The 11,494-nt window shown below is 52.9% G+C and overlaps 3 protein-coding genes and 1 non-coding gene across 4 annotated transcripts, besides 1 other annotated feature; 2 read left to right on the top strand and 2 right to left on the bottom strand.

Annotated features, from left to right (window-relative positions):
* Positions 1–322: 322 nt before the first annotated feature.
* Positions 323–1,972, top strand: ACLA_075800 (MFS transporter; the record flags this gene model as incomplete). Its single annotated transcript, XM_001275965.1, has 1 exon — positions 323–1,972. The coding sequence occupies one exon, from the start codon at positions 323–325 to the stop codon at positions 1,970–1,972; it is 1,650 nt and encodes a 549-aa protein (XP_001275966.1).
* A 762-nt stretch (positions 1,973–2,734) lies between these two features.
* ACLA_075790 (sister chromatid cohesion factor PDS5) lies at positions 2,735–7,411 on the top strand (the record flags this gene model as incomplete). The annotated part of the gene is made up of 3 exons (XM_001275964.1): positions 2,735–3,088; positions 3,204–4,880; positions 4,943–7,411. 3 exons carry the CDS (start codon positions 2,735–2,737, stop codon positions 7,409–7,411), a joined length of 4,500 nt encoding a protein of 1,499 aa, XP_001275965.1.
* Positions 7,263–7,311: a microsatellite.
* A 582-nt stretch (positions 7,412–7,993) lies between the features above and the next one.
* ACLA_075780 lies at positions 7,994–8,065 on the bottom strand. The gene has a single exon. It is a non-coding gene; the product is annotated as a tRNA-Thr (tRNA).
* A 630-nt stretch (positions 8,066–8,695) lies between these two features.
* On the bottom strand, positions 8,696–11,151 carry ACLA_075770 (putative SWI-SNF complex subunit (Snf5); the record flags this gene model as incomplete). The annotated part of the gene is made up of 2 exons (XM_001275963.1): positions 8,696–9,031; positions 9,088–11,151. 2 exons carry the CDS (start codon positions 11,149–11,151, stop codon positions 8,696–8,698), a joined length of 2,400 nt encoding a protein of 799 aa, XP_001275964.1.
* Between the last annotated feature and the right edge of the window lie 343 nt (positions 11,152–11,494).

Genomic DNA, 11,494 nt, shown 5'->3' with positions numbered 1-11,494 from the left:
CTGATATGGTGAATATTGTGGAAGCGGGTGGAGAATCTTCTTTCCCTTACATACTAGTTTGTTGTATGGGCCATGGCCTTCGCTCTCCTTATCTCCAATGGGGGCTCTAGAAGGCGAGATAGAACTGTTGACTGAATGATTGATCAAACTTCTTCCTCTGGAGAACCCACCTTGGGAAGATAAACCGGGTTCTTTAAAAAGGCTTGGGCACGCCCCTCTCGGGAATCGATGAAGATCTGGGAATCTCAGTGTGCTTTGTGCAGAATAGACCTCTTTTACAAACCTTGTCTTTCCCCATTCCGGTTGGATCTCGGGTTGCAAGATGTCCACCGAAAATCATAATCCTCCTATATATAATTCGAATGAAACTACTCCTCGCCTCACCCAAGAGACCCTATCCATTCCTCCTCCTACATCAGACATGGGCGCGCAGTCCAAAGACCCATGCACCATCGGGGACCACGCGTCAGAATTCGACACCGCGGAAGCAAGAGACCTAGAGAAAGAAGAAACGGACATTGAACGTGCAGGTGTTCAACAGCCGGAGCCAGAGAAAGCGTCTGCAAAGGATCCCAATCTAGTGGAGTGGGATGGGCCTGACGACCCCGACAACCCGCAGAACATGCCCATCTGGAAGAAATGGGTCTTGACAATGACGCTGTCCTCGATGACTATGTGGATCACCTTTGCGAGTAGCGTCTTCTCAACAGCGACGGTAGTGACAGCCAAGGAATTCCACGTCTCGACGGAAGTCATGACCTTAGGTACCAGTCTGGTGGTCTTCGGCTTCGCTCTAGGTCCCATCGCATGGGCTCCCATGTCTGAGCTGTACGGACGCAGGCTGCCGCTCTTCCTGGGGTATACTATCTTCGCCATTTTCCAGATTCCCGTTGCCGTGGCTCAGAATCTCCAGACTATCATGGTTTGCCGCTTCCTTATGGGTGTTTTTGGCTGCTCTCCCCTCGCGGTGGTCGGTGGTGCGATGGCCGACTTCTGGGATCCTGTTGACCGCGCCATCGCCATCGCCTTGTTCTCCTCCGCTACCTTTGTGGGCCCGACCTTAGGGCCTATCATCGGTGGTTTTATTACCGATTCGTATCTCGGCTGGAGGTGGACTGCCTGGATCACCCTGATTGCGTCTGCATCGTTTGGCAGCTTGGCCTTTTTCATTGTCCCCGAGACTTATGGGCCCGTCATTCTTCAGCGACGTGCTGCTCGACTGCGCAAGGAGACTGGCAATTGGGCCCTGCATTCGTTGCTGGATGAAAGCCGTCCGACGGCATCGGAGATCGTCTATAAGTACCTGCTGCGCCCTATCCAAATGCTTTTCCTCGAGCCGATCCTGCTCCTCATCACAATCTACCTCGCTTTGGTGTACGGAATCCTCTATCTTTTCTTCGAAGCGTACCCAGTCTCGTTCCAGGAGGTCCGTGGCTGGACCAACGCGGGTATCGCCGGACTTCCCTTCATCGGAATCCTGATCGGAGTCGGTTGTGGCGTGGCTTTGATCATCTGGCAGACCAAGACGCGGTTTGCGCGCAAGCTGGCGAAGCATGGCCGCGTGGTCCCCGAGGAGCGTCTCGTCCCCATGATGATTGCGTCTGTGATGCTGCCAGCCGGTCTGTTCTGGTTCGGCTGGACTTCGAGTCCTGACATCTCATGGGTGGCTCAGGTGCTTGCCGGCATCCCGATCGGAATGGGCATTCTGGTCATCTTCATGCAGGGTCTTAACTACATCATCGACGTGTACATGATGTTTGCCAACTCGGCCATTGCGGCCAACACTCTGATCCGGAGTAGTCTCGGCGGTGCCTTTCCCCTGTTCGCCGTCCAGATGTATCAGAAACTCGGCGTGGATTGGGCTTCGAGTCTGCTTGGGTTCATCACGGTTGCCATGATTCCCATCCCGATTGTCTTCTACATCTACGGTAAGAAGATCCGGGCGATGAGCAAATTCACACCCAAGCTTTGATTGATTGAATTCTCATTTATGCGTCACTGTGTCCTTGGTTTTCTTTCCGAATCATGGATTGTTTGCATCATTAGAAAGGCGTTGTCCTGGGGCATTTCTGTTTGGATCTGATACTATGCGAATGACTCGGCGATGCAATATATCCCATAGCATTGATAATTTCTCGAAGCAAATAGACGTCTGATCATACAGACACCAGTAATTTAATGAAGGACCCATCAAGGTTGATAAGGGCCAGATTCAGTCACTGATTGTTTTGATGAGAGACAGTATGACGATCACACCACTACCATCCTGTAGTCGTGCAATCCAGAGTAGATCAAGCACGGTCACCGTAAACGACTTAGATGCGTCGATTCAAAGCACAATCATTGTCTGCACACTGACTCGAAATAAGGACTGTTTCTCGACACTCCACATCCAGATAGCCGAAGCGAGAAACACGCGCTCTGGGAACGACGCGTCCCGGCCGTGGTTTGAGGGCGGTCAAAGGCGGCGGGCGATCGTTTCGAAACAGAACAGGACGAATAATCGTCTGCTTGTCCACCAACCAATCTATCTAACTAACCCGCTGTCACTCCATCTCACTCGTGTCCCATCCTTATCCTTCATTCATCTATCGCGAAGGGATTCCAATCTCTCGCTTCTGACTCGTTTCTTTTTTCCTTCTTCTAATCTGTGTTAATCGCACCACCAAGGCGCATGGTGTGTTGAAAAGTCACGCCCTCAAACCACCCCCGGCTTCCCCGCGCTTCGTCCACGATGCCCGCGCGCACTCGTCAAGGTCCCTCCGCTGCCACGGAGGTCGTGGAACCCGAAGAGACGTCTGGAGGCCTTCGTAGTCTCAAGTTCAATCAGCCGCTTTCCTGGCGCGTGGGGAGGGCCATCCCCATTGCCGATCTACTGCAACGCCTGCAGACGCTCGCGCAGGAGCTCCGCAAACTCGAACAAGAGGAGATCGATACGGATTCTCTCCGGAAGGTGTCGCAGGAGCTGGCGACAGCTAATCTGCTAGCTCACAAGGATAAGGGGGTGCGAGCTTGGACGGCTTGCTGCATTGTTGATGTCTTGCGACTCTGCGCGCCTGACGCGCCGTTTACGGGGAATCAGCTCAAGGTGCGTTCCATTGCGTGTGAGGATGGATATCGGTTGGCTTTGAAGTCGGCTAGGGCAATTGCAGGAATATGTGGGATGGGATTGGGTTCTGGGTCTAACCGTCGCACATGATTAGGATATCTTTACTTGCATCGTCACCTCCATCATCCCCGCGCTCGGGGATCCCTCGAATACCTACAATGCTCAGCACATCTACGTTCTGAATTCCCTTGCGGAAGTGAAGAGTATCGTGCTGATGACAGATCTGGACCAACCGGACTTATTAATCATTCCCCTGTTCACTACTTGTTTCGACATCGTCTCCGGTTCATCGAAGGCTTCCTCAGGAGAGGACATCGCTAAGAATGTGGAATACGATATGACCCGTCTCCTGGTGACAGTGATCGACGAATCCCCAATCCTCGCACCCGATGTTGTAGATGTCATCGTAGCGCAATTCCTTCGAATCGATCCCCGTGCCCTAGAGCATCCTGGCAAGAAGGGCAAGAAGACAGATGCGCCGGTCGATGCGAAACAAGGCACCCTTCTTCTCAAGGATTACCCGCCTGCCTACAACATGGCCAAGGCCATCTGCCAAGCCTGTCCGGAGAGGATGACTAGCCACATCAGTCAGTATTTCAACAATGTCATCATCGACGCTTCAGGCACCGCGGGAGCAAATGGATCCTCAAAACATCCGCATCGCAGGCCAAACCTAGACGACTCCGACGAGGAAGGAGAGGATGTCAAGGAACTGAGCAAAGCGCACCGCCTGATTCGGGAGCTCTGGCGCGCCTGTCCCGATGTGCTGCAGAATGTGGTCCCCCAGCTCGAAGCTGAATTGTCTGCCGAATCGGTCTCCCTTCGTCTGCTGGCCACACAGACGATCGGTGATCTGACGGCTGGTATCGGAGTTGCTGGTCCACCTCCACCAATAGCAATGGATCCTGCTGCATACCCCCCGATCACCCTGGCAGAATCCTCCCAGGCACTTCCGCCATCCAATCTTCTGGTCGCACCTCTATCCCCAAAGCCATTCTCGCAGGCACACAGTTCCGCCTACGAGAGCTTTTTAAGCCGACGCTTTGATAAGTCCGCTTCTGTCAGAGCTGCCTGGGTGACTGTCGCGGGTCGCATTCTGCTGACCTCGGCCGGTGGCTCTGGTTTAAGCGACAACGAGGAGCAGACGCTCATCGAGAACCTCACATCAATGCTTCGCGATGCGGATGAGAAGGTTCGAGTAGCTGCTGTTGATGCAATTTCAACGTTCGGACTGGCCCAGGTCGTGAATAAACTCGGATTCAACGGTGGTTTCTCGTCGCCAGATTCATTACTGTCTGTCCTGGCAGAGCGGGTCAAAGACCGCAAATCTCAGGTGCGAGAACATGCGATGAAGACGTTGGCTAGCATCTGGGCTGTGGCGGCAGGCGACATTGAGCAGGGCAATGAGCAGGTGCTTTCTCTGCTCAAGGATGGACCATCGAAGATTTTCGATGCCTACTACACCAACGACCCGGAAATCCATATTTCGATCGACCGTGTGCTCTTTGAGATACTTCTTCCCCTCAATTACCCCCCTATCAAGCCCAAGCTGTTGCACAGCGGCTCGAGCCAGTCCCAGAAGCTGAAGGAGTCGCAAACCTCCAAGGTGGATACTGATGCGGACATTGACAAGATACGTGTTCGTCGCATTCTTACCCTCCTCGGCGGACTCGATGACAAGGCAAAGAAGGTGTTTTACGCGATGCAGGGCCGACAAATCTCTCTAAGAAACTTTGTGGACTTTTACCTCAAAGCCTGTGAGGAATACAACGTACGTGGAAAGGACATTTTATTCTACCTCAGGTATTCTGAAGTTACTGACCGGAAATGCAGGGAGGCGTAATGGAGGAGAATGAAGATGAGATCAAGACGAAGTTGTCTCGAGTTATCGAATCACTATCCAAAACGTTCCCGGACTCATCGCGGGCGTCTGCGGATCTATGGAAATTTGCCAAGGTTCACGACCGTCGCAACTACCAGCTCATCCGCTTTGCTATGTCGGTTTCCAGTGATTATCGCACCGTTGTCAAGGCTATTAGGGAGTTAGCAAGGCGTATACAGAGTTCCAACAACATGCCTCTTCTAGAGACGCTTACTCCACTGTTGTACCGTTGCAGCTCCCTGATTTTCAATCGGAGTCATACGCCGGCAATCATGGAACTTTCCCGAACAGACGAGCATGGACTTGCGAGCCCGGCACATGAAATTCTGCGGGAAATCTCTTCTAGCAATCCAGAGGTGTTGGAAGCTCAAGTTCAAGAGATGTGCAAGGATCTCGAATCTCAAGCCCCGAAGGCGACAACGACCACTGCCGCCAACACTGAGGAAATACTCAAGGCTTGCTCTGGATTCGCCAGGAAACTGCCTGGTAAACTTCCCAAGGACCGCAAGTTCCTACAGGCTCTTACAAACTATGCCGTCCACAGCCCATCGCCCCGTGCCGCGAAACATGCGGTCTCTATTCTCATGTCCGTTGCGGAGAAAAGAGAAATGTATGCCAAAGATTTGGTCAAGGCATGTATCTCAAAGTGGTCTTATGGCTCGGACCGTTTCCTGACCAAACTGGCGGCTCTGTCTCAGCTGAGCCTGTTGGCCCCAGCCGAGACGGATGAAGAAGGCGATGCTATTATCTCCATCGCCGTCAATCAGATTCTCTTGACTAATCGCTCCCCGCAGGAAGAATCCGGGTACGCCTGGTCGGATTCTGTGGACGACGAGACTGTGGCCAAGGAATGGGCCCTCAAGATCATTGTCAATAAACTTCGGGCCAAGAAAGCCTCGGAGAACGAAGCTGATTTCCGCGCTCATGCAGGGCCTGTCTACGAGACTCTTAACAAACTCGTGGCCAATGAAGGAGAGTTGTCGAAGCAACAGGACACTCCGGCAACCCAGAAGCCGCGGCTGCGCCTTCTCGCTGCAAAGTCACTTCTAAAGCTGTGCGCATCGAGTAGTTTGGGTGATCATCTGCTTGCGCCAATGGATTTCAACGCGATTGCGCTTGTCGCTCAAGATCCCATCGCAGCCGTCAGGAGTGGCTTCATCAACCAGCTCAAGAAGAAACTCGTTCAAAGGTCTTATCTAAGCTACCGCTGGTACGTCGTTCCCTGCCTGCTTGCGTTCGAGCCGAACGTCAGTCTGAAGGAGAGCACTCTTACTTGGCTACGATCTCGGGCTACGTTCTTTGCGCAGCAGGTCCAGAACAGTGGCCAGAAGGAGACGGCCATGGAATCGATCTTCTCTCGCCTTCTCTCTCTACTTGCGTATCATCCCGACTATCCGTCTCCCGATCTGGACGAGGAGACTCAGGTTCGGGACTTGACTGATTTTGCGCGCTACATCCTCTTCTACCTCTCGGCAGTTGCGAATGAGCATAACCTATCGCTGATCTTCCACATTGCCCAGCGCGTGAAGCAAACGCGCGATGGCATTACCAAGTCGGACGAGATGACCACCCGTCTGCATACACTCTCAGACTTGGCACAGGCAACGATCCGTCGCTTCGCCGACATCTACTCCCAGCAGCGCAGGTTTGGCGGCGGGGCCGGTGCTTCGAGCATTCTCCAAACCTATCCCGGAAAAGTCGGCGTGCCAAGCTCGATATTTGCTCGGATGAACAGCCATGAGGAAGCCCAGGAGGTTGCAGAAAAGAATTTCCTCCCTGAGGATGCCGAAGATCTGCTGGATCGCCTCGTGCGGTCCGTCATGAAGGCAAAGAGTGGTTCGTCGAACAACCACAGTTCGGTCAAGAAGAGAAAACCGGAAGCGTCCGAGACGAACGGCAATACCAGCGCAACGAAGAAGGCGCGGAAAGACAAAGACAGGTCCGCGAAGCCCCGCAGGTCGTCTACCGGCACGACCACAAAAACGCCCAAGAAGAAGAAGAAGGGCGGTGATGGCTGGTCTTCCGATGAGGACGGAGCTCCCGAGGAGACGACGGCTTCTGCTGCGCGGAGACGCAGCAGCCGGGGAACAGCCAAACGTGTCAGTTATGTCGACAAAGGCAGTGATGAAGATGAAATGGAGGTTGACGACCCGGTGGAAGAGAATGAAGAGCAGGAGAGCAGCGATGACGAGGAACTCAGCGAAGCGAACAGTGAACTAGATGCTGAACTTGAGTCAGAAAACGAGGAGCAAGCGAGCGATGCCGAAGTACCTGAGGAGCCCGAGGCGCCTGAGGAGTCAGCGGAGCCTGAAGAGCCCGAAGAGCCTCCGAAGCCAGCCCCCAAAACGACAGAAACAAAAGCCAAGCGCAGCGAGAAACCAACCGCGTTACCGACAAGGCGATCCTCTCGAAGGGGCTGAGTTGAGAGTGTGAGACCATGTGTGTGTGATGTGGAGTAAATGGATTTGAAAATTCCTGATTTATCATCGAGATGTACATGAACTGGTTTACCCTTTCTTACCTTTTTCTGCCTGCGCTGCCGGCGTTCCTTGATGGAATATGGTCATGGCTGATGTACCAAGCAGTCATCCTTTCTATGCTTTTTATCTTCTTTGCTGCATTTCTCCCCCACACTGGAGTTGCATCGAAATGTGTATACCCATTTTCATTTCCAGATCTTGTTTCTTTTCTCTTTCTTCCTGTATCCGAGGCAGAATATAGTATGGTGTGATTACTCTGTTGACTGGAACTGTCATCCATCCATGGTCCGCAAATAGCCAGGTAGAAGGTAAAAAACCGCAACAAATCTTGTATGTTCTGCAGATATGTACAACTTACCTGCAACAATCAGTCACTCACTTCCCCATCCTTCCCTTCCCTTCCACTGATCTATCCAAGTGGCGCAACCAAAAACAAAAAACACCACCAAGTTCCAACCAGCCACCCTGGAAAGGGTGGACCAACAACAACAAAAAGAAAAAAAAGAAAAAAAGGAAATGTCCTGCATCTACACGGGATCGAACCATGGACCTTTCCATTACGAGTGGAACGCTCTACCACTGAGCCATAGATGCCGAGGACGGGAATAAAGTTCTTGCTAAGGAACCTATCACCTAGCAGCCAAGTTTATGCAATGCTCCACTCCACTTCCCTATTTCATGCGTAGGGCACGGGCGGGGCGGGTATTGAGTCAATGAGATGCGTTGGATCGGGGGGGGGGGGTTGTTTCCTGGGATTGTTTGTTTAGGGGTTGCAGATAACTAGCATTGCAAGCATTGTTTTTGCTCTGGTCTGGGACATTTATTGGCTTGTTTGGTTGTTTGTTCGTGGGGCTTGTATATATCCCTCGCTTTGATAAAAGGTGATTTCGTGCTCGATGCTAGCGGCTACGATATATTCCAAGTATAGAAGGAGTCAATGCAATCAATGCAATTCATGCCAATGGTTCTATACATCTGCGAGAAGATTGATGTCGAACGGTATCCGCATCAGCGGAGAGCTCTCATCTAGGCAAGAATTGGAAAATTGGAAGTATCGAAACAGGTCAGAATGACCCATATCATTCGCTCAAAGGACCATGTACACCAAACAGAAGACGGTCAGAAAGACCGTGGTAAGGTAGAGAGAGATCAAAAAGGAAAAGGGAGGGGGAAAAAAGTATACAGTGATGGAAAAGGTAATGCACCGCTCAGGTCATCCACTCGTTACGAAGATACGTTGCTGGTAGCTGCGGCAGCCGCCGCCCTCGAGAGTCTCTCCTCCACGCGTTCTTTGTGCTGTCGGTTTCTCAAGTGGACCTCGAAGTTGTCTACCGTCATGCCGGGGCCGGGGGTGTACAGTTTGCCCGGGCAGTCGTGACAACGGATCCGGGGGAGGTATTGATATTTCAACCGGTGACCAGGCTGGCTGTTCGCGTTTGCTACCGGGAGCATCGTCTCCGTGTCGACAGCGGTGTAGCGCATGACACCCTCAAATGAATCGTTGGGATGCGAGCGGTTCAAGCGGGCAAGACCTGCCGATAACCAGGCAGGAGGGGGAGGCTAAGTAGGCCAGGTTAGCGACTGCCGCAAAATTAAAAAGAGATGGATGAACTTACTCCTGGTACGCCGGGCTGAGGCGGATGTGTAGCATCCACCGCCCCCAGCTGTTGTACAGGCCGCTGGGGCAAGTGCCCACTTGTGTTGGGAATATGGACCTGCGGTTTAGGCTGTGATGGCGGAGCCATGGTACTCGGGGTCGGCGTTCGTAGTTGAGGCGTGCCGCTCTGCGATGTGGGTTGGGGTCCTGGCGTGGATGCGGAAGCTGGTGGCTGTGACCGAAGCCCGCCTGCAAGGAATTGGCGGAACTTTTCCTGAGGGATCTTCAACTTCACAATAAGCTTTTCCTGTTCCTCGACGACACTTTCTTCGCGGTAGTCTCGTCGTCTTGCAGAGACCCGGGGTTCGTGATGGGGTTCGGGGGTGGCGGAATGTGCCAGACTTGCGCGCAAAGCGGCGTGGGCTGCGCTTGCAGCACCTCTCATTCCTCTTGTTCTTGCAGTTCCCTGGGCAAGATGGGGCCCAACTGCAGGGGAACCGGTCATCGACGACTCATCGCTATCCGACTCATCTGACTCATCACCACCGTCACGCTGCCCAACTGCGGCGCGTCTGTGCCGACTGGATCCAGAGCGCTTGAAGACATTGCTTTCCTCGATCGATGACGCGGTGTTGGGAATAACGGAGGATACGAGCATCGTACGAATAGTCCGTTGGCGATCTTTCAAGTCCGGCAAAGCCGGGCCACCGCGGCGATTCACGGATCGTTTTTGCCGGCGTTGGTCCCTAGATATTGACACCTCGGTGCGCTCGAGCTCCGCTTCGTTGAGCTCATAGAGATAAGGAGTGAATTCCTTGGCCGCTTGGAAAGGTCTGAAGGAGGAAGATAGCGGAGAGGGTAGGAATGCCGCCTTAAGGTCCGGATCGTCGACCGGGCGACCATCGAAGGGGTGGGATATGATATAGAGGGACTTGGTAAAGAGCTGTGACTGTTCACGTATCGCATGGGCAATTGCAGTAGTGAACTCGCCGGAGAGAGAGAGGTCGTCGGTCATACGCGCGGCGAATTCTTCAGGAGAGTTATAGGGATCGTTGATATCCCACTCGAACTGATCGATAAGGGTGTGTTGGCCAATGGTGATGTTGAGTTTGACCAGGATGCGCATTTCGTCATTCTTGTAAGCAGTGTAGGGTAAGCTGGAGTCGAGGGGTTCCTCTTCCATATGAATTTGAGGATAGTAATCCGCTAGTTGTTCTTGGATGTTTTGTGAGATCATTCGCACGAGAGGAGCACACGTCTCAAGCGGGAGGCTCAAGTCCTCCACCAACTTCTCAGCAAAGAGTTCAGGGGAGACAACCCGGTCATGAAGATTCCAGGTGAACGCATCGCGTATCTTGACCTTCTCCCAGTCGATATCCAGGCGGATCGGTACGAGATCCTCTATCTGCTCATTCTGTATCTTCAAGTCTTTTCGTGGTACACGCAGCTCCCTCGTCTTCCTATTTCCTGGCCGGCGACGGTTTGCCGGATATAACAACTGCGGATGTTGATTTCGCAGATCAGTCCGGGGATTCCCAAAACCCTCATAGCCCACGCCGTATAGGGCGGCCGGGTTCAAATGGGTCTCGCGGCGTAAAGCTAAGTAGTAATCCCGCTCGGCACGCTTCTGCTGTATCAACTCCTGGCTGGGATTGTGCCACGCCGTCAAGGCCGAGTGGAGAAATTCTCTTTCGACATACTGTTCAAGTAGAATCTTGTTGGCGGGGGTTTCGCGCGTGCGCACTGGAAGCTCTTGCACCGGACTGGAGGTACGAATAACAGAGCCGTCGCGTGATCGCTTTCGAGTGGATGCCGACCCGTTCGCGTTGTTCGACGAGGAGTTAGGCGACAGTTTCCCATTAGAGGTGTCGGCATTGGGTAGGGAAACACCCGAAGCTGCTAAAACAGCTTTAGCATTCTGCTTCCCTTCGGCGATGGTATCCAGTCCATTTGTTCCATGCTCAGGTACGAAGTCCCCCTCAGCATCCCCGCTGGAACCTGGCGCGTCCGATCCATTCGGAATGCTGTCTGTCTGAAAGTCGCCGGAAAACTGCCCCGGCTGTGACAAGTCGGAAAAGGACATGGTCAAAGGATTCGCCTAAGGCTCGTAATTGTCTCTCTCAGTTCTTCAAAAAAGACAGGAATACGGGTATCATTCGCAGGAGAAGGGAACATTCATCAAGGGAAGTTCCAAACAGACGGTAGTGGCAACCAAAGGCGAATGTAGCCCTACAACAGCATCCTTGATAGGAACCTGCGCGAAGAAGTCAATTAGCACAGACGGTGATGGTGTGTAGCAGACGATTATGTGATGGCAATGGGGACGCGACGGCGCATCGAACAGAGACGCGGTGCGTCGCATTACAGAGAAGCAGCCACATATGAAAAGCCAAGAGATTGGCACAATCGAGTCCCGTCAACCCATG

The sequence above is a fragment of the Aspergillus clavatus genome, genomic scaffold (genome assembly GCF_000002715.2).
Source record: "Aspergillus clavatus NRRL 1 1099423829791 genomic scaffold, whole genome shotgun sequence".
Classification (NCBI taxonomy): domain Eukaryota; kingdom Fungi; phylum Ascomycota; class Eurotiomycetes; order Eurotiales; family Aspergillaceae; genus Aspergillus; species Aspergillus clavatus.
This window is presented reverse-complemented; position numbering and strand designations above follow the sequence as displayed.